The sequence below is a fragment of the Denticeps clupeoides genome, chromosome 3 (assembly GCF_900700375.1).
Source record: "Denticeps clupeoides chromosome 3, fDenClu1.1, whole genome shotgun sequence".
Lineage (NCBI taxonomy): Eukaryota > Metazoa > Chordata > Actinopteri > Clupeiformes > Denticipitidae > Denticeps > Denticeps clupeoides.
In genome coordinates, this window is record NC_041709.1 from 15773160 (window position 1) to 15795219 (window position 22060).

Here is a 22060-nt window from a genome sequence, read left to right on the forward strand (position 1 = left end):
TATTCACTTTATACGTAAATTATTATTTATGTATGAGGCAACAATGCTTCGGCCCAATCCAAATGTCTTAAATATTTAAAAGGAACCCAAACTGCACAGAAAAGTGAACATACAACATAAATATTTTATTTTTGTGCAATTAAATACGTACATTTCTTTAAACCCCTTCTGGAGGGAAAAGAAAAAAAACAATTTCAGTGAAGCACCATTTTTATATGGCTTTCATATCTGTTCTCCTCAGTTTCCATAAAATTTGGAGAATCACATTAGCATGTTAATGAAATCTGCTTTCAACATAAATAAAGAAATGAAACCATTGAAGACCTGTTTCCAAACACTGCTCACAGAACAAAAAAAAAACAAAAAAAAAGTCTTAATGGACATTTTTAAGTCACCTTGATTCAGTTACAGTGGAAAAAAGTACACTAAATGTAATCACCATATCTGACTAATTTAATCTACTCATCATAAAGCTCTTTTATCATTTGACATTTTAGGCAGACCTGTGTATAAATGCCGTTGACTTGTGCTGGGGCAGAAGTGGAAACTACTCTGTTGGTGTGTCAAATAAAAGCTGCTACCTAAAGAGCAACAGCCGCAGAAGTGTCTCACAGGAGACAGTTTGCTTTTGGCACATCCACACTGTACCCTATATTAAATACTTATATAAATAAGACAAGAAGAGCTCGGTGGAGTCATTGCTAGATGCTGATGAAGGCAACACCTTTCAGCAGCTTTCATTCTCAACTCATCACACACCCAGAGCAAGCTTTCCCTTTACAAAAGAACAGAAGTAAAACAACCCGTTAACATGATGCCAGAAAATACATTCAAGATATTCCGGTCATTAACACTACTGGATTGTGCAGCATTCAGTCTTTCCACTGCTGTAAAAGCCTGCATCCATCATCAGAAGGGGTCTTTTCACGCTGCGAAACGTTTGGTTATATTAGGAGGTTCCTGCCAGAAGCACAGTGATTCTTCCAATGAATCGTTCTGTGTTCCATTTCCCATCAGAAATAATGTATGGGACATACATGTTTCCGAGACATAAGTCACATACATTATTATAGCAACCTTGTTCAGAATGTGTTTCATTCGTCACACTTTAAAACACGCAGACCTTGTTGAAACCCTGAAAACATACAGAATATTCTTAACACGCCAGTTCAGAAGCAAATACTGCCACGTAGAGAACGTTCTAGGTTTAAGGCAAATTACCAATTAACTGGTTATGGTTTATTAAATGTTTAGTGATTGCAGTAATGCACACGTACAAAACTCATTCTGCCAGGGACAGAGTAGCAGTTTGAGTTCTGCACAGTCCTGAGGGACGCTTCACTGGGAGGTAAAAATCCCTCCGTTCCTCTCAGCGGGCGTTTTGGCCGTTCGAGTCCCGGCACTGAGAGCAACACAAAGTCCTTTTGACTGCATCTGTGCATCTCTTCGCGGTCACGTTGCTTTTTTCTCTGTGGGGGATCTTGATAGCTCTGCCAGGTTCAGGCTGGATCTACAGCATAGAAGAAATAAGTAGTTTACTTTGTTTTGTTAGTGATTGCTTGGTGTGGTAGTAGTCTAGTAGTAACACACTTGATTATGAACCAGAACAGCCATGTTCAAATCCCACTTAAAACCATTGAGCAAGTGTCTCCAGGGGGACTGTCCCTGTAACTACTGATTGTACGTCTCTCTGGATAAGGGCATCTAATTAATACATTTACAGCATTTACCAGACACCCTTATCCAGAGAGACGTACAATCAGTATTTACAGGGACAGTCCCCCCCCTGGAGCAACTTAGGGTTCAGTGTCTTGCTCAGGGACACAATGGTAGTAAGTGGGATTCGAACCTGGATCTTCTGTTACCCACTAGGCTACTACCACCCTTGTAATTTTTACATTTACATAATTTAACAAAATATATTTTTCTTTTAAATGAATTACACCCTTTTAACTTAACAAGGCATTTTATGGCCAATATTCTACCAAAACATACAGACTACGCCGAACACCAGTCACAAAATAGCAATATATTGAATATGAATACAATTTCACCAAAATCCTAGCAGCATTGTAACAGTCATCTTTAAGCAAAACACAAGTTTAGAACATTTCTAAATGACCACAAACTTTTGAACAGCAGTATACAATAAATAATACATATATTTAGAACTGTATGGTGCTATACCTGTTGTGAGTCATGTGACTTCGGACCAGGTGCCCCGCGGCTAGTGCTGCCATGAGAGACAATTCCCCTGCCAGTACGGTACCAACCACAACCCGGGCCAGCTGCCGGGCGTTGTCTCCTGGCTGATCTGTGCTGGCTCCCTGTACACCCAGCATCTGACACACACACACACACACACACACACGCGCGCACACACACAGTCAAAATAAAGTACATTACATGGAATCACCTTGTCCAATCCAAGCCTCCTTCCAATATCTCCTGCTGTGTGGGCATTACCTGCAGACAAGCTTGTTGCGGTGGCAGGTTGGTGCCCCCTCCCAGTGTGCCCAGCTCTAAAGATGGCATTGTGCAGGTAATGTACAGGTCTTCTCCCACAGCACCCACAGCTTCCATTAATGTAATGCAGTTTGAGCTGACCACTGTCTGAGCTGGATCCTTAAGACCAATATACAGGGCTTAAAACCCAGAAGGAGCCAAATGACAACATTTTTCTTTTATTTCTCGGTACCTGTCCACAGGCAATGTAAATGGCCGTCACAATGTTTGCTGCATGGGCATTGTAGCCTCCTATGCTACCGGCCATGGCCGAGCCAACCAGGTTCTTGTTGATGTTGAGCTCCACAAGGGCGTGTGTGGTGGTCTTCAGGACCTATCAAGAAGGGACACTTCCTTTCAGTCCCTTCAAACAAATCCAAACGGACCAAAATTACGACCATTTCTAAAGTACCTCTCTGACCACACGGCCGGGGATTGTGGCTTCGCACACGGCGGATTTGCCTCTACCATGGATCCAGTTGAGAGCAGCGGGTTTTTTATCAGTGCAGTAGTTCCCACTGACGGCCAGAATGCGAACGTCAGGACATTCCTCCTGCAGTCGCACCAGCGCCTGTTCTGTACCCTGAGGTGAGAGACATATAGAGCTGGGCATCAATGTCAATACCAGAATGGTTTCAATATCGGTTACTGAACAATATGGTTTCACACATTACATTACATTTACAGCATTTATCAGACACCCTTATCCAGAGTTACTTACAGTCAGTAGTTACAGGGACAGTCCCCCCCGGAGTACCCCCCTGGAGAAGTGTCTTGCTCAGGGACACAATGGTAGTAAGTGGGATTTGAACCTAGGTCTTCTAGTTCATAGGTGAGTGTGTTACCCACTAGGCTACTACCAACAAGACCACCAATTACGGTGGTTTCACAGCAATTAAAACAATTAAGTTTTAAACAGATACTCAGACAATGTTGTATACTGCCCTGTAGCAAAATATGTATCTATAAATTTAAAGGCTACTCACTTTAATAAAAGGTGCCTCTCCCAAGCTTAACACGTTGAGACAAAACTGTTTTAAGTTTTGAAAAGGTAGCAAAAATGATCCTCTACTTTACACAAATATCAAACTTTTGGTTTTGGTCAGTCTGAACACCTGCATGCGACACAAGATTTTATTTTTTTTGCAGGCATGCGTTTTCATCCCAGCCTCTATGGAGTGACCCCACAGCCTTATGTTCCCAGTGATGTTAGTGGGCTATCTCATGACTGTGAGCACTGTGGATTCGCAGCCCTTCAACACCAGTTCGTTATTAACCTCTGTCACCATATCACTGTATTTACTGTGCTTTTTCAGCAATACCCACCTTTGACAGCATGTTCATCCCCATGGCATCCCCAGTGTGGGACTGGAAGCGGATGTAAAGGTTCCTTCCTGCTAGGCTAATATGCAGTTGATCCAGGCGAGCAAACCTGCAACAAACAGTCTCACCGATCAACACGACGAATGCTTCTCAACTTATCACAAAGTAACCATTTCTACCATCTCTCATTTTGATGCAAACTACCGAAATATACAATCTCTGACCTGCTAGTGTTGTCGAAGGCGGCCTTGATGTACTTGAAGCCCTCCTGGCTCTCCAGCCAAGTCTTGACCTCAGCTGCACGGCAGGCGGTGGGAAGCTGCACTACCGGACCCCTAGTCATACCATCTGCCAGCACTTGACTGCGGGCACCACCGGCTAACTACAAATACACACACAAAATAAAATCTTTATAGGAGCACCTTCACGAATCAGTCAGTCTGAAGATGGACTTGGTCAGACAAAAGGAGCTGAAAGAGCATTGATTATCATTGATTGGACTCACAGCAACCGCTCTACAGCCACGGTTAGTGCTGGCTACCAGGCACCCTTCTGTTGTCGCCATGGGGACATAGAACTCCCTTCCATCCAGCAACAGTGGTCCGGCCACACCCACTGGGATTGGCATGTACCCTATCACGTTCTCACAGCATGTTCCCATCACCTGAAACACCAAGGGTAACAGTGAGATCTTGAAACCTCCCAGATATTCGGTCCTTAAGCAACAAACTGCAGGCCTCCAGCCGCGGGTCCGTACCTTGGAGTAATCGTACTGCATAAATGGCAACTGACTGAGGGCTGTGGGAGAGGGGAGCTTGGAAGACAGCATCTCTCTACGAATGGCCACGCCGCGCTCTGGCGTCTCCATCACATCCTGCAGTTTGTATGCCTGGATATTCTTTGTGTTGACTAGAGATATGACCTCAGCATCAGTTAGAAAGCGAGGTCCTCGCTGTGAACAAAAAAAAAAAAAAAACAATAGAAACTGTAAGGTCTGGACAGCTCTACCACGTGCAAATTTTTTAGCTATCAAATAATGTATTTCTTAGGAAAAAAAAATTAAAAAGTGAAGTGAGTGTCATTTGATACACTGCACGACACAACAAAACGTCTCCTCTGCTTTTAACCATCACCCTTAGTGAGCAGTGAGCAGCCATGACAGGGGGGTGCTTTGCTCAGTGGCACCTCAGTGGGACTCTGAGTGCCACCTCAGCAACCCTGTGATAATAGGTCTGTTTCCTTGCCCGCTGAGCCAACCACTGCCCCATAAGGTGGAAGGAGATAGCACAATCATTGTTACCAAACAGAAAAACAGTGTAATATCGGCAAGGGATCAAAATCGCACGTCGTCAGCCTGATCAGACAGGTCGCCGATTAACTAATCAGTTGGCCGTATTTCCGATTCCAAGCTGCATCACGGGTGAGCATGCATACAGACACACTAAAATTATGAGGCGGTCTTTCGGACAGAAGCTGAGTGAAATTACGAGCTAATCATTTTTTTAATGAATAGCTATGCAAGACAGGTTGAACCACAGTTTAGCATGCTTTAGTGGTCGAAACACAGGATGAAAGGGTTCGAGAAAAGCCGGTTTCACATCGAGCACAGCATCCACTTTGTGCTTCTGCTTTAGAACCATGAAATACATGTACGCCACATTTCCTTGCACATGTACATTAAAAGTGGGATTCCAAGTTAAGGGAGCCCAGCCAAATTATAAACCAGCTAGTGATAAGGAAACTGAAGACATTTTAATGTACAGCTACATTTCTTTGGAATGATAATGCTAAAAAAATACCAATTTGAAAGTTTAAAATGGTGAACAGAACTTTCACAAAGAATCATTTTGCTAGGAAGATTATGCGTCTGCATGAGCAGTGCTGCAGGAGGAAGGAAATGTGTGAGTGATCAAGCTAGAAGGTTCTCTCCATCCAGGACCTGTCCCTCTCATGAACCACGAACAGGGCAGGGAGAAAACAGACTTTTTGACCTGCTGCACCTGCTGGGATTCTGATTCTTAGACCTGCGCCTGCTTCCAGCCTTCACAACAGCGGTGCGATGGTAAAATCTCTCAGTGTATTTTACACAGTTATAGCATTCAGCTTCTTCCATGCTTACTCAACACCTCCCACATGTCAAACTACGATTCAACCTTAATCAAACAGAAACTGGGTCTCTCTCGGGCGTTTCATCCTTATAGAAGGAGCAGATAACCACTCAGCTTCGGTCCTTACTGCACCATTATTTGTGTATTTCTTTATTTGGTTTTACCTTTTTTTTTGTAACATTCAAAAATATTTTTAATTTAAATAAAATGTAGTTTTAAAGAAAAAAAATTTTACTTGTATTTTCTGTTTTCAGAAAGTACCAAATCACGCTCATGTAAAACATCTGATCTGAATTTTACAGATTTCTATAGCACACATTCCCCTCATGTCTATTGGCTGAACTCACCACTGGGTCTCTCAGGATGGACAGACACTTGCTCAGTGGGCGAGGCTCTTCTAGCTCCTGCGGGAGGAGTTCTTCTGAGGCTTCAGACAGAGGCTCCGTGTCCTCCACAGACACAGGCTTGATCTGGTCACTGGGGGCTAGCACTGGCCTGATCGCCTCTGATAAACCCCACAACCAGAAACCCGAAACAGACATTAAATGTAAGGGATTTACTTTTCAGAAAGCAAGTTAAAACACAAAACCATGACTTTCCATGGCGCAACGCATATTTAGCAATCTCCAAATATTCCTGGTGATCACTAAGTCTCCCAGTCTTCGCACTCATGGGTAACCCATAATCATAAGACAAAAAAACAGGTAATGAGAACTAACATGTAAATAATTATAGGGGGTTGATGATCACAATTTAACTCGACCGCTTCATCTTACCACAAGGAAGGTGGTATGCGGGGAGGTGTGGTTATAAAACGCATTATGTGCTGGGATATTCAGGGTGGAGCATGCCTAGCTTTTGAGCTGAACCCCACATTGCTTATACTGCTCTGAGAGCAGTAAACTCCATGCAAAGTGCGAGCTGCATTTGGTCAGAAACCGACTTCTCTTGGCTAAGAAACACAATTATCAACAATCAAATTAGTCAGCGACAATTTTTATCATCAACTTTTGTTCACAATTCTTTCACCCCACTTTAAGCACAAGAAATATACTATTGTATGATATATTTTGTAACAAAAACTAAAAACATTAACTCCCAAACCTGAGGGAGCCTTAATTATTATTATTTTTAATTAGAGCAAACCCAAGATAATATCATCTATATGAAGGACTTTGCTATGACGCCCCCTCCTGACATGAAAAAACTTAAGCTTGCAGCTTCAGTTGAGTGAAACAACGTACCGCTCTGGTCTTTGGTGATCAGGACAGGATTTTCACCCTTCATGGGACTGGAAGGAAGCACTTCTCTCCTGCAGCAGCGCTTTTCACCTCTCTTCAGGGCAAGTGAGGCAGGAGTGGGAGATTTCAGAGACAGTGGTGACTCAACCTCGGGCTGCTCAAAGAAGACATACTTTACAGCAAGCAGGAGAGCCAGGCTCAGGGTGACCACCTGCTCCAGATCCATGCTGCAGGGGATGATGGAAAGAGGAAAATGAACAGCAATATAAGTTGATGGCATGACCCCTCTGATTCAGTAACTGAACATCGGACAAAAAAAACTGCGCTGACCTGAAGTGGGATCTGTCAGGGGCCATGGATTCTGGCATGTGTCCCTCCAGCAGAGCATCTCCCGAGTGATTCTGAGACGGAGATTCAGCAACCAGGCGACTATGGGCATGAACCAGAACCAGGCCCAGGGACTGGGGAAGAGAAAACAACTCAATTGTAAATAGTCCTACTCATATTTAGCAGGATATACACCAATTGTCTAAATCTTCTACCAATTAATGTACTTAATTTTAATGTCTTTTGTGTACACAAGGCAATGAGCTTGCAACCTATCTGCAATGGGCCTGTTTCTGTATTCAGGAAATCAGGTGAAACCAGATGAAAATATTTAAACACACACATGATATGCAGTTCATAGTGTTTTTATGTTCATCATCTGGATCGGGTGTTCACTAAACTATTAGAAAAAGCAGTAATTAGAAAAATAATTTATTTCCATTTTATTTACTGTCAGAATATACAGACTATAGAAAAATTACCAGACCACTGTCCCGTCAATCTCCATTCAAGCCACTTTGCCAGTCGTCTCTGACATATTTAAAAAAATTTATTATAGCAAGTTTTAGTCTTATAAAAACATATCATTATTAATTCATCGCTATATGTGTGATTAAATGGGTCAATATCATTCTTCTTCTCCACTTTCAATTTACACATTATTTTTTAGATATGGCTGCTGTTTAACCACCACCAGAGAAGTATGAACGGTATGTCTAGACAAACTGCTGTGACGCTGCCATTTCTTTTCAGGCATTACAAGCATTTGTCACATTCACAAATCTGAAACTGTTTTGCTCTCATACTAGCATGCATGTCAGTTTTGGCAAATGCTTGCTCACCATTATCATCTTCACTCTCTGGGTCACAGGATTGGGCTTGTTCTCCTCCTGCTCCAACACTTGCGCAAAGTGCCTCAGCTGCCAAATAGGGCGTCCTTCCTGGCTCTCACGAGACAGCTGGACAGAGAAGGCCATGTTAGCGTTGTTCTTAAATGTGTCACATGATATACACAGAACAACAGTGTTGTGTGATAGTCTCATCCAAGAGGAAACATAAGCCATGCAGTTCTGGATAGGTAATCTGCATAACAATGGTAGGAGAATGGCTACAAATCACAACTGGTTCACTGTTAAAGGCAGCTGAAAGATCCAAGAGAATTAAAACTGAAGACAAGTTGGCACATCTAGCTGCATGTAGTTCATCCGAGACAGCTAGTACAGCAGTTACAGTGGAATGTGATAAAGGTCATGAGGACCATTTTGGGACAAAAATTAATTGATCTGGTCATAAACAGCTCTTTCCAGAAATGTAAAAAAATGGGTGAGAGGACAGCGGAAAGCAGTGGGGACATGGCCAGTCATGTACAAGCTGTGTGAGAGCAGATTCGAAGATATGTGAAGCAGAGATGTGGTTGGATTGCTGGAAGTCAGAAGAAGTGCTAAATGCTCATAAATTAGAGGGGTGTAATGGCATAAATTTTTCAGCCACAGAAGGTAGAAAGATGGCAGAGGTTAGGTCAAAAGTAGTAGTGTGGCATCATGTTATGTGAAATAAAAATTGCATATTGACACAGGCTCAGGCATATTACTACTTTCAGGATCCAGAGACAACATTCACCATGGCTTTTCATTTCATTACAACAAAGTTAGACCACTTACTGCCTTACTAACCAATCTAATAAGGCATAATAGTGACCATAATAATAATAAGCAATTTAAAAACACACATGATACTCACCTCCAGGACCAGAGACACACATGCAGGGAAAAACGTCATGAAGACAAAGTAATTTGCCAAGACAGACATGCAGCCAAAGCAGCACATCATCTCCAACTGACGCACACCTGGAACACAAGAAACGGTCATAACTAGACAGACAATATCTACATTTCCAAACAGAGAAATAAGAGGAAAAGCGCCATACCAGACATAGTTCCTACTCCTATCACTAGGCATTCCACCATGGCATCTAGCGTGAAAGTGGGTCCGAGGTTTGCCATACCTCGGGCAATGTTCTCCCTGACCTCCTCCTGTTTAAAAACATTTAATACATGAAAAATGACCAGTTTGCTAGGTAATGACACAGACATTAAAATAAACAATAAGTTAAAAAATGAAACAGCCGTGTCCCTTGTAAGAGGATCTGCTGGTGTGCAAAGGCAACCCGAAAACCAGCATGCTGCAGTGGTTTTCATTCACACTCAGGACTCGTGTAGTATGCACAGGTTATTCCAATACATACCTGGGAGTTGGAGCTGAGGGCAAATTTGGCCAGGGTGCAGGCTTTGGACAGATCAATTAGCAAGAGGAAGAATGGTAATGCATCGCTGTGAAAGAAAACATGCATATAAAAGCTCAATCATAGTTCAATCATAAAGGCAAATCCTGTTAATCTAACTTAATATCCAAAATTCGCCACTATGTACCAACACGTTACTAGTTTATGGATCTGTGGCAACATGTTTTATTTGTAATAACATTTCTTAAAGTCGTGCTTGAATTCAGTAGCTGAGTGCAGTGCAGTGGAAGGAGCTCAGCAAGACGTTGGAGAACTCCTCTCAAGTAAACAGAAGTATGTGCATTACAGTTGGTGCGGAGCATTCAGACCCCCTTAAAATTTTCACTCTTTGTTATATTGCAGCCATTTGCTAAAATCGTTTAAGTTCATTTTTTCCCCTCATTAAATGTAAACACAGCACCCCAAATGGACAGAAAAAAAACAGAGTTGAATTTTTTGCAGATTTAATAACAAAGAAGAGCTGAAATATTACATGGTCCTAAGTAGTCAGACCCTTTGCTGTGACACTCATATATTTAACAGGCGTTGTCCATTTCTTCTGATCACCCTTGAGATGGTTCTACAACTTCATTTGAGTCCAGTCGTGTTTGATTAAGTCTGATTGGAATTTATTAGGAAAGCCACACCCCTGTCTATATAAGACCTTACGGCTCACAATTTATGTCAGAGAAAATGTGAATCACGAGGTCAAAGGAACTGCCTGAAGAGCTCAGAGACAAAATTGTGGCAAGGCACAGATCTGGCCATGGTTACAAAAAAATTCTGCTGCACTTAAGGTTTCTAAGAGCACAGTGGCCTCTGCAGTCCTTAAATGTAAGATAATTGAGACGACCAGAAACCTTCCTAGAGCTGGAGGTCTGGCCAAAAATGAACTATGCGGTCAGTGGTGGCCTAGTGCTTAAGGAAGCGGCCCCGTAAACAGAAGCTTGCGTAATCGACTGGTTGCAATCGAAGGAAAGATAAATGCGGCCAAGTACAGGGATATCCTTGACAACAACCTTCTCCAGAGGGCTCGGGACCTTTTTAGCACAGAGCCAAAATAACGAAGGAGTGGCTTCACAACAACTCGGTGACTGTTCTTGAATGGCCTGACCAATTAAGCATCTCTGAAAGGTCCACCAACCTTTACCATCCAACCTGCCAGAAATGAAGAGGATCTGCAAGGAGGAATGGCAGAAGATCCCCAAATACAGTTGTGAAAAACTTGTTACATCTTTCACAAAAAGACTCATGGCTGTATTAGATCAAAAGGGAGCTTCAACTAGATACTAAGCAATGGGTCTGAATACTAGCGGGTGAGGACATGAACCTGTAATCTGAAGGTTGCTGGTTCAAACCCGGAACCGCCAAGGTGCAACTGAGAAAAGTACCGTCCCCTCACACTGCTCCCCATGCGCCTTTAGTGGCTGCCCACTGCTCACCAAGGGTGATTGGTTAAATGCAGAGGTTTCACAATGACAAACCACTTCAGTTTCACCATGTGATATTTCAGTTTTTCTTTATTAATAAATCTGTCAACAATTCTGTGTTTTTCTGTCAATATGGGGTTCTGTATGTGTGGAAGATGGATGCAAAAAAAAAAAAAAGCTTGTTCTCTCTATAGCGGCATTACAAAAAGCCTAAAGCTAGTTTACAATACCATGACTACAAAGAAAAGAACATGTTAATTTAGCACAATGTGGGCCAGTGGGTAGGGCCTATACAGATGGTAACGGTAAGTAACAGCTTATCGTTTTTGGTGCAACCGGTGTAAAGGTGACATCACTTAAAATTCCCCTTTAGCATCATTTGTATTCATAACCTGCCTCACATTGTTCCACCCTTCCCTAATTTGGTCCACTTGCATCTGGTAATCTGAAGCACTGAGCAATTGTAAGTAAACTGCTTGCAGGGTACGATATAAGAAAATGGTGTTCACTGCACATTATACTAACATGCGTATGTGTTGCGAGCCAACAAATATAAAATATATTGAATAGGGAGGGTTCAGAAAGTGACGCATACTCACTTCAGTCCTGTTAGCTCTTTGCCCAAAAAGTGAATTACCACAGTGCTGAATGCAAAGCTGGAAAACACGGTGAACAGGCCTGCAATTCCTTCAATAAAAATAAATAAGAAATAAGTATGGTGCTTAGAAGAAAAATACATATTCTTACACAAGACATTTTTCAAAATAAAATAACTTCTACCTAGAATATATTTGGACCCCAGCTGTCTCAGGTTTTTGAACTGAACGTAGACGTACACAATGGCAATGCATCTCGTGATGGTTAGGAGAACAAAGTCACTACTAAGAATCCTCTGTGGGCAGGAAAACACCAAGAAGCATTTTAGTGTTTTCAACTTAAATCAACATTCAGTTTTAATAATGGCAAAACCCCAACCCGGACACGTCCCCCGGTGAATACCTGTACTTCCGGGACTTTGGGGCACTGGTTCCAGCTGCAGATCTGGTCACTGCTGGCGAATGCATTCATGGACATGAGGGAAATGGTCACTGCCACCGTGCCCACTATCACCTCCCATGGGTGGGAAGCCACAAACAGGCCATGGAGCCTGAAGAGCTCAGTCAGCATTGTTCTCCAAGCTGCCAAAAGAAAATAATAAAAAAAAATCAGTGATCAGTAATCAAGAAGAGGCACTGACGGGTCGAACTTTACACTGAAATGAGATCTAATGCAGCCTCCTTTACTGGGCTCATGGTGATCACACTGGAAGCAAGCATAAAATTCGTTTATAAAAAAATTTAATTGTAATAAAATAATGTGTGCCAACGAACCCATATTCCTGTTATAACAAGCCAGAGTGCAAACAGCCGACTCGTTGCTTTATATGTCAGACTAATGTCTAAGTGACTTTACTGACGGAGTCAGTCCCCATAGATAATTCTTGGTAGGATAAATATCTTATAAACAGACATAAAGTCCAAGTTCCGAGGACGCTGTGGGTGCGACGTAGTATCTGTCAAATGTGCTGCTAGTCGCGCGTCCCAATTTCGCGTAAGAACACTCTCCCTCGGTGATACTCCAAACGCCATTTTGAAAAGATGCGACGACTCCGTGTCTCGTCATGCATCCACGTAGGGTGGGTGGAAAGGGACCACTGACGCGAATTGGAACGCGGCTCACCCGAGGCACTTCTTGCTATGCTACTTCAGCCAAGGTCAGCTTAGGCTTTTGAGGCCTATCTGGCCTCCACAAGAACTTCACAGCGCACACTTATACGCATAGCGAGCGCTTACCTTCATTGGCCCCTGCGAACGATGGCACAATGAAACATATTTCGGACTTTCTGCTAAAATCGCCAGCAGAGTCGCGGTCGGGCTATTGCGCGATGGCGGCTTGATCCCACCCCAAAACGTCACCGTTTCCTGTGACGTATCCGCGTGACGTAGGCGACACACGTAAACATGCCAAAGCACAGACATGAAAAGGCTGCTGAGATGTAGTTTCTTACAGCCTTTAATTTATAGCTCCGGCGCTTGTAGTTGTTCGTCTGTGGAATTAAGTGGATAAAAGTAATCGAGGTGTAAGGCAGCTGACAACCGTGACAGCATGAACAGAGAGCAAACCTGGATATAAGGAGGCTGAGAACAAGACATGTTAGCTAATGTTAATTAGCTAAATTGCTTGTCTTATTTCAGGAGTCGAGTTTTTCGATGTGCAAATTCTCGGCCTAACAACATGCATCAGGCAACACACATCTGACGCCACAGCATCCAATTTACTTATTTAACTATTTCTCCACCACAGAGGCGCTCAGTACAACAATGTGCAGGACAAGATACTAAGTCATAGTCTACACAATTTATTTCATAGCCCTTGTAATTGTGTTTGTACTAATAGCATTGTGATAATAGTAATAATGTAATATCATGTTCATTTTCATAAGCTGAAAGGACGAGTGAGACTATTTAAACTGCATTGTTGCCAGCTGGAGAAAAAAGAAAGCTTATTATGGCAAACCTTTAAAAAGAAAGAAAAAAAGAAGAGATTATCATTGTGAAACACTGCATCACAGCACCCGGTGACACAACGAAATGCTTTTAACCATCGCCCTTGGTGAGCAGTGGGCCATGACAGGCGCCCAGGGAGCAGTGTGTAGGGACGGTGCTCTGCGGCACCTTGGCGGATCGGGATTCGAACCAGCAACCTTCTGATTGCGGGTCTGATTCCTTAACCGCTAGGCCATTTTCTGCTACAGTGAGTTCAGTCCGTGCTCCTCTGACACTGTAATCCTCACCTCCTTATTTTTAGCTTATTTATATTAAACTTAAACGAAATGTGTATGTGGACAGCAAAGAAAGAATTTCATTGTACAGAGAAATGTAATTTCTTGCGTACACATGACACTAAAACGCTTTGAACACTTCCATCAAATCTGGCTCGAACACTCAGGAGTCCCGAAAATAACCTGTGAAAACCATGGATTCTTCTACGCCACGCTAGAAACTGCTTCTGTGGACGGCTTGGCCACAGAATGTGGTGAAAATGCTGGTGTACAGGCCGCTGCCAACCGCTCAACCACCACGTGCGTGACATTGAACAGGAGATGATGCCAACAGCACAAAGTGCTTGAGTGAAAAGAGGATGCTGATCTAGAACGACTTGGGGTCTTCAATGTGACTCTTTTAACCAGAACCTCGGACTTCATTACAAGAACCTAACAGTATAACAGAGTTTTTTATGAATCTCTACCAAAAAAACCAAAACAAAACATCAGACTTCAATTCAAGGAAAGGAACAACATTCAAATTTCAAATGCAAATTTTAGTTGTCAGGTACGATACGTAGTGAAATGCTTTTGCAACTGCTATAGACTTCAATATTTCAAGTATTAAAGTGGGTGGGTGGTAGTAGCCTAGTGGGTATATAACACGCTCGCCTATGAACCAGAAGACCCAGGTTCAAACCCCGCTTACTAACCCTGAGTGTCTCGAGGGGGGGAACTGTCCCTGTAACTACTGATTGTAGGTCACTCTGGATAAGGGCGTCTGATAAATGCTGCAAATGCAAATGGAACCAATATGCAAACCAAATATTACAATTTTATGTTTTCAAAATTAAAATATGCATAACAGGGTGGAGGGTGAAGTTGAAGGTACAGTGAAAATGTGCGCAGAATTCTGGGGGGACCGAGTCCAGACGTGATTGAAAGTGCTGGAGTGTATTAGGGGTTCTGTCCTGTGTAGTGGTGTTGCTGTCGAGAGCTCGAACAGCCGTAACATTCACCGTAATGTCATTTTACATCGCTAAATTTCAACATAGGCCGCTGAAAAGAAATGAAATAAATGGATCGGTTCTTCCGAGCAGAATTGCTCAATCGCCTTTTGGAAAGTTTGGCGGGAGCCGAAATGAGGAAGCAGCGACTTTGTCTGTTTCTTCACCCAGATCGGCCCATGCCGATCAGATGCCACCTCCAGACGTCACCACACGTCATCTTCTGCGGCGACATGCACGCTGCGTCCCCCCCACACACACACACACCTGAGACGGACGCTCTTTTTACATGTTAGCTGTTGAGATGTGATTCTATTGGAAAAAACTTTTTTTTTTTTATTTCACTGAAACATTTGGAACGCTTTACTTGCCCTGAACTTTGTCATTTGTCGCCCTGGGAAGTATGTTGAATGGAATTGAATGAATGATGTCGGACTGGAGCGCCACGTCTTCGTGTTTCAGGTGAGGAAAAGACACCAGCGCGGTGACAGTTTCCTTTTACAACTGCTGGAAAAATACATTTAAATGTTCACATAAAAAAAAAAATCACATTTCCGTGCAACGTACTACAACTACGGAAATCATCGTTTTAATCATCCGACGTGATGTCCCTTCACTCACTTCCATCCAGCAAACTCAGTGTATCAGCCATCAGTTAACAAATGTCCTCTTTCAATAAGATAGTTATTATCATTATTATTATTACAATTTGTTTATTATTATTGTTGTTGTTATAGATATTCATAGGTACAATTCTATCTTTCGCATTTCTTTTTATTAATATCTTTGTCACCCTTTTGTCACCAATCTAGGACATTGCGCACAATAAGACCCACAGAAACCCAATAAATGCCAATATCTTGTTACCTCCTTTTATTTTTCTTGTTTTGTTTAATTGCATTTTTTAGCATCTGGCTAGAACAAGGCACCACAACATGTATGATTCGATTTTCTGCTAATTCCGAAGCAATTTTTACGAGGTGTGTAATGTTGTACAGGACTGAGATTTACTTTGCAGTGTGGTAGAGAGACAGATGATTTTCACTTTACTATCCAGAGATCTGTAGGCTTATGATGGTGATTATGTATTTTCGAACTGGCCATAAGCGCAGGGCTAGTTGCTGTGAGTGGAGCTCGACTTAAAAAGTTGAATGAATCTGCCACACTTAACATTTTAGCATTGATGTAATGTAAATAAACCAAACAAACCTGCTGTCACTAGAGAATAGACACGTCAAGGAAAAAAAACATGTAATTATGTCTAATTATAATTGTGCAGAATAAGGTACGAGCAGGCATGAGAGCTGCTCACATCTTATGAAAACACGAATAAAGATTGTGTTCCGGTAAACAGAAAGAAATACACACCAACGTGCAGGGTAGCTAATTGCTCCTCTTCAACATATAGATCACTGCCAAGTGAAAATTTCATGTTTGATCCATTTATTTATTCCAGTCTTTACCTTAGCGGACACGCCCCATTCTGAAACCAGTGCCCGTAATTGAATAGTGGATATGGTGTGGTCTAAATTTGTTCAAAATAGGTTTGTCATTTTGCTTGTAGAAGTACAGTACATCATGATTTAGATTCAGTTCCTGGTTTCCTGGTCATGTGTGGGTGCAGGTTTCTTCCGGTTTCATTTTATTGTCCAAAAACAGGCATGTTAGGTGAATTGGCACCTATACATTTCCGCAGGTGTGAGTGCGTGACTGAATGTCCACTGTCATGTGGTGGCCTGGCGCCCCGCCCTGGGTGAGTCCCTGTGCTGCGCCAAATAGGCTCCAGCCGCCATGACCCTGCTGAGAAATAGAGTTTCATTTTATTCTTTAGATCTTGAAAAATGAGAACATATATAACATTCTTCTAATGCCTCTGAAACTCTCTTAACAGAAATGGCGACAACGAAACCATTTTTTACAGTTGAATTATTATGATCCTCTCCTTGTCCTGCCTCTCTCCTCCGCGTTTGCATTTAAAGCTGCAGACAACTGAAATGCCGCCTCCTGCCAAAATCTCACTGTGTGACTGGCTAAAAGTGGCTGTAATTCTGGACAGAAACTTTAGAATCAGTATTAGGGGACCAAAAAGATCGATATAAAAGCAATAAATAAATAAATTCATGATAGGAGACCTTTAAATTTAGCCAGTGTTCTGTTCTTACAGTGTCTGAAAAAAAGTAATGTGTTTGTTTAATGTGTTTTTTTCCTCATTACAGTAGTTAAAAAATATTAGTATTGCTCTTTTAAACTAAGCTTTCTAAATTATGCTGGACAGTTATGCTTTCGAAGATTTTACTTTACTATAATTCTACTGACAGCAGCTTTGTTTGGTTTACTCACATTATGGCAATGCTAAAATATTAGGTGTGACAGATTCATAAAAGGATTTAGCCAGTGTTCACTTTTTTCAGCGTGGTATGAGAATTCTTGCATGAATATGGGTCTCTGTACTTTTAATACTCTGTTATTGTGGGCAGACATTAACATGTTTAATTCAATTATAGTCTAATCTGTAGTCCAGTGTTTTTTTTTAGAATGCAAAGCCTTTTTCATACCAGAAAATCCACTGACCAGAGCATACTCCATTCCATGCATTATCTGTTGTGTTGAAGAACCTGTCTGGTAGTGCAGGTCATTGGAATGCAACTGGTTGTGCTTTCTGAGCTAAACAGTTTAGCATCATTAAAAAGCGTCAGACACGCCTTTCAGGGCTCTTCAAAGCATTGTCAGTGAGAAGGCAATTGTAGAGCTCCTCGTTGCAAGCTTCTAACGGAGCTTGCATCCTTTTTAGGGCAACCAACCTCCCTTCAGCTTCTTGGTAACCCAAACCATGCAACCTTTTTGAAGAGAGCTGCTCTAACTTTCCAGTGTTGAACAATATATATTCCAATTAATAATTTGTGACCACACATTTTTATCATTAACCTTTAATGCACAAATTGGTAGTAAAAATTTAGCATAACTGGAATGTAAAATTAGCATAACTGGAAGCTCCTAAAAGAGTGAAAACATTTTCGGATTTTGTGCCATGCAGATCTTCTTGCCCATGCATGTAAAACACAGTAAAACAAAATGTTAGATTGTCATCCTAAGATCAGCTTTGATGAAACACAATGAGAAAGAACCTGAACCTAAGTGGGCCCTGGATTTGCATGTAAACAGTGTTCCTAGCATTAAATAATCTGATTTTAAGGAAAGTCTAAAGTAAAGTGAAGTGATTGTCATTGTCATTGTCATACACTGCAGCACAGCACAGAGTAACACAACGAAATGTGTCCTCTGCTTTTAACCATCACCCTTGGTGAGCAGTGGGCAGCAATGACAGGCGCCCGGGGAGCAGTGTGTGGGGACGGGGCTTTGCTCAGTGGCACCTTCTGATTACTGGGCCATAACTTTAAGGAAGTACCTTCATGGACTTTACCCCCAATGACTTTTTGGAAACTGAAACATTTACACTTACGATCAGCAGTTACAGGGACAGTCCCTCCCCAGAGACACTTAGGGTTAAGTGTATACTATACACCCTTATAAAACGAAAAACGAACAGGTTACAGGAGCAGAGACTGCGCTGCTGTTTCAATAACACACATCATTAACAAATACATATTATCAAACACACCTCAGGAATACTGAAGGTGTAGCTTGAAAATTCCCTCCTAGACTACGCTACTGCTACTTCATTTATAATTCATTTATTCGTCTGGTGCATCCTTGGACAGCACAATGAACCTATGTGGTTTACCAATAATGAAGATTAATTTTTCATCTCAACCCTTACCCATGTTTGTCTGTTTTTTTTTAACAGAATGAAGAGAAGATTTCATTCCCCTAGGCTGATGACATCTATTCTTTCTCCACTGTTTACTCTATGTGGCATCATACTTCTGTGCTTGAAAGTGACTGTTGACATTAATGAGACATATCATTTGACAAATACCCATGGTCATAGTTTTCCTGTAATTGAAGAACATGGTATTAACTGCTCTGCCATTTATGACCTCGATCCTGTTGAGATTGGGAAATCATTAAGAGCAAGGAAAACCTCTGCTTACGATGGAAATGACATCAGTTTGATCAATGCTACTTTAGACTGTGGCTTATACGTTGAATCCAGGGGGTATACCAGGGTCCCTGTATCAAACGTGGAAAGAGATTTCCCGCTGGCGTACTCATTGGTTGTTCATAAAGATGCACCTGTAGTGGAAAGGATGTTAAGAGCAGTTTACACGCCCAACAACATCTACTGCATTCACTATGATCTCAAATCATCAAACAGCTTCACTGCAGCCATCAAGGGCCTAGCACGGTGTTTGCCCAATGTATTCATCGCATCGAAGCTGGAGGCTGTGCAGTATGCTGGCATCAGCCGTGTCATGGCTGACCTCCACTGCCTTTCGGACCTCATGCAGTCAAAAGTTAAGTGGAAATATGCAATCAACTTGTGTGGACAGGACTTCCCACTGCGCTCCAATTTTGAGCTGGTGATGGAGCTGAAGGGCCTGAAAGGTGCCAACATGATGGAGACCAGTCGTCCTACTAAAGTTAAAGAACAACGCTACACCTACAAACACCTCCTGAAGGATGAAAAGTTACAGTACTTCTTCATCCCAAGGAGAACAAATGAACTCAAATCTCCACCACCACATGACATCAAGATGTATGTGGGTAGTGCATATTTTGTTATTTCCCGCGAGTTTGTGAAATTTATCCAAACAAGTTCTGTTGTAAAGGACTTTCTGGCATGGTCAGAAGACACCTTCTCCCCAGATGAACACTTCTGGGCCACCGTCACTCGCATTCCAGGGGCTCCAGGAGCAATCCCAAGGTTCAACCCAGATGTCACAGATTTGATGAGCAAAGCCCGACTGGTGAAGTGGCACTATCTAGAGGGCCCTGTCTACCCTCCCTGCACCGGAACCCATGTACGTAGTGTTTGCATTTATGGCGCAGCAGAACTCAGGTGGCTTCTGAACTTCGGATCCTGGTTTGCCAATAAAGTGGACCCCAGAGTGGATCCTGTGCTTCACGAATGCCTAGAAATGACACTGGCAGACAGGCAGTTAGTTAAGATGTGGTTTGAATAAACTCTTGTGCACTGGTATGTTTGCTTCATGAGGTTACATAAAACATGAGTCTGTGAGCAATAGGTAGAGGCTTGCAAGAGTTCTGCACCTATGCTTTGCTTGAAGTGTCTAGTTTTGTGCTACTGTAATGTAATTTATTCATCGTGGACCATTTTTTAACAGAGCGGGTGATTTACAGCCGCAGGTTGGCATTACCCTGTGTACCCAGCACATGACGCGGTATGGCACTCAGTGGCACCTTGGCAGCTCGTGATTCGAACCTTGCGATCACGGGTCTGTTTCCTTACCTGCTAGGCCAATTTATCTGGGCTAATTTCGCCCCCCTATGGGTCCATCTGGTCAACTAAACGGTTGACTAATAGTTGAGCAGAGGTGGTGTATTTTATGCAAATATCAGTGGGATTACTATATTTCAAACATAACATGGTAAATATCTGATCATTTGTTTTGAAAATAAATAAATAAACAGGGAGAGGGGGACAAGAACACTGGTGGAGAAGGGGTGACATTAATGTTGCCAGTTGATTGGCGAGCCTGGCCATGCCCAGATGCCCAGAGCTCCTGCCCTGTGAACTTTTCATTGCGTTTCAGTGTCGGTCTTTGATGTGTCTCTTTTTGTAAGTAAAACCTGTCACGCAACCATGTATTTTAAAATAAATAGACCAAATGTGTCCACCGTATACGTAATCAAACAAAAAAGAATCCTGCTTTTGTAGTCTGAGCCAACAAGAGTATGAATTACAGTGAGGGTACAAAGTAAAAGGAATTCCATTCAAACGGGGCACACCTTGTAGAGCCGGGGGAGGCCGAGAGATGCAGAACACAAACTTTAAAATGAACAAAAGAGCGTGAAATGCGGTCTGTAAACACGTTTTCTCAGTTTCTGGTGCGAGGCTGAAGGCTGGACAATGGCTACTGGAGAGCGTCCGTAATTGAGGTGTGTGATGGGGCTGAATCAGTATTCGGGTGATCGTGAGCGGTTGCGTGTGCAGGACATGGCACACCTAGATAAAAGTTTGTTTAGATGGGTGAAAAGGTTTGTAATTTCTAATTTCTCATCTGGTAACAGCACTGGAGAAGCTTAATAATGAAGATATACAGTGGGTAAATTAAGAATTGAGCATATCACCTATTCACCTTCTAATATAATATATTTCTGAGGGTTCTATTAAAATAGAAACTTATTTGCTCACCAGACAACCCAGACATGCAAACAAACCAATCTATATATGTCCATAAATTATGTGCTGTGTATGTAATGTGGGTGCGTATGCGTAGAGTAATGTCCCATTTGGGTGGGTGGGGGGTTTCTTTAACCCTTTAAATTATATAATTCTAAGCAGATTGTATGGACTGTAAAAGTGCCTGCTCATAAGCCTGCTGTGGGTATGTTTTTTTTTTTTTTTTTTCAGGACTACCGCTTTCAACATGTGGTAGTTCTTTACTTTACCGTATGCTAGAAGTGTCATGACTGGGTGTAATAGCAGCAAAACGGAATTGGAAGGGTTTTGACTAAGAATGCACATGAATAAATTATTTTCAATATGTTTACTGTAGCGATGGTGATTATTGGAGTGAGTTTCATGGATGATAATGCATGTAACACTGCACAGCTACATGTGCTATTTTACATAAAAGCAACATGTATGATAAAACTAATTTCACGAGGTGCAGCACATAAAGGAAAAAAATGCTGATTCATTTTTATTTGTTTGTTTGTTTGTTTTGTTTGTTTATCATTGTTGCCATAAACGTGTAAATCATGTCTACGGCTTTAATACACTTGTGGTGGTGGACGTCTTGAAATGCACAATGTGATGAATAAATACACCCCAACACCTGTTACCAACCTTTGTATTACTGGGGCTGCAGTGGTGCCATGCAATGGACTACCGTAATGACAATGGAATACGTTGCTTTCAGAAAATGTTGGAAATGTTTTTTTTAATTG

General features: G+C 42.1%; 2 protein-coding genes across 2 annotated transcripts; one reads left to right on the forward strand and one right to left on the reverse strand.

Moving 5' to 3' along the window:
* Positions 1–104: 104 nt before the first annotated feature.
* Positions 105–13176, reverse strand: LOC114786602 (3-hydroxy-3-methylglutaryl-coenzyme A reductase-like). Its single transcript, XM_028973827.1, has 20 exons — positions 13048–13176; positions 12215–12393; positions 11996–12107; positions 11815–11902; positions 9750–9834; positions 9432–9537; positions 9245–9351; positions 8347–8463; positions 7508–7638; positions 7181–7404; positions 6284–6441; positions 4586–4780; positions 4334–4492; positions 4053–4210; positions 3832–3937; positions 2918–3088; positions 2699–2839; positions 2467–2625; positions 2188–2342; positions 105–1510 (listed from the first exon to the last, which is right to left on the reverse strand). Exons 2-20 carry the CDS (start codon positions 12380–12382, stop codon positions 1453–1455), a joined length of 2598 nt encoding a protein of 865 aa, XP_028829660.1. The 5' UTR covers positions 12383–12393; positions 13048–13176; the 3' UTR covers positions 105–1452.
* A 2130-nt stretch (positions 13177–15306) lies between these two features.
* LOC114786635 (beta-1,3-galactosyl-O-glycosyl-glycoprotein beta-1,6-N-acetylglucosaminyltransferase 4-like) lies at positions 15307–21769 on the forward strand. Its single transcript, XM_028973894.1, has 2 exons — positions 15307–15487; positions 18831–21769. Exons 1-2 carry the CDS (start codon positions 15450–15452, stop codon positions 20107–20109), a joined length of 1317 nt encoding a protein of 438 aa, XP_028829727.1. The 5' UTR covers positions 15307–15449; the 3' UTR covers positions 20110–21769.
* Positions 21770–22060: the final 291 nt, after the last annotated feature.

What these genes read in the sequence shown, in the direction of transcription:
- LOC114786602 (XM_028973827.1), bottom strand. Translation starts at nt 12,382, where the DNA reads ATGCTGACTGAGCTCTTCAGGCTCCATGGCCTGTTTGTGGCTTCCCAC. An exon ending in GGGGTCCAAATATATTCTAG is followed by an intron (nt 11,903 to 11,995) that starts GTAGAAGTTATT and finishes TTTTTATTGAAG; the next exon opens with GAATTGCAGGCCTGTTCACC. An exon ending in AGGAGTAGGAACTATGTCTG is followed by an intron (nt 9,352 to 9,431) that starts GTATGGCGCTTT and finishes CTTGTGTTCCAG; the next exon opens with GTGTGCGTCAGTTGGAGATG.
- LOC114786635 (XM_028973894.1), top strand. Translation starts at nt 15,450, where the DNA reads ATGATGTCGGACTGGAGCGCCACGTCTTCGTGTTTCAG. An exon ending in GCCACGTCTTCGTGTTTCAG is followed by an intron (nt 15,488 to 18,830) that starts GTGAGGAAAAGA and finishes TTTTTTTAACAG; the next exon opens with AATGAAGAGAAGATTTCATT.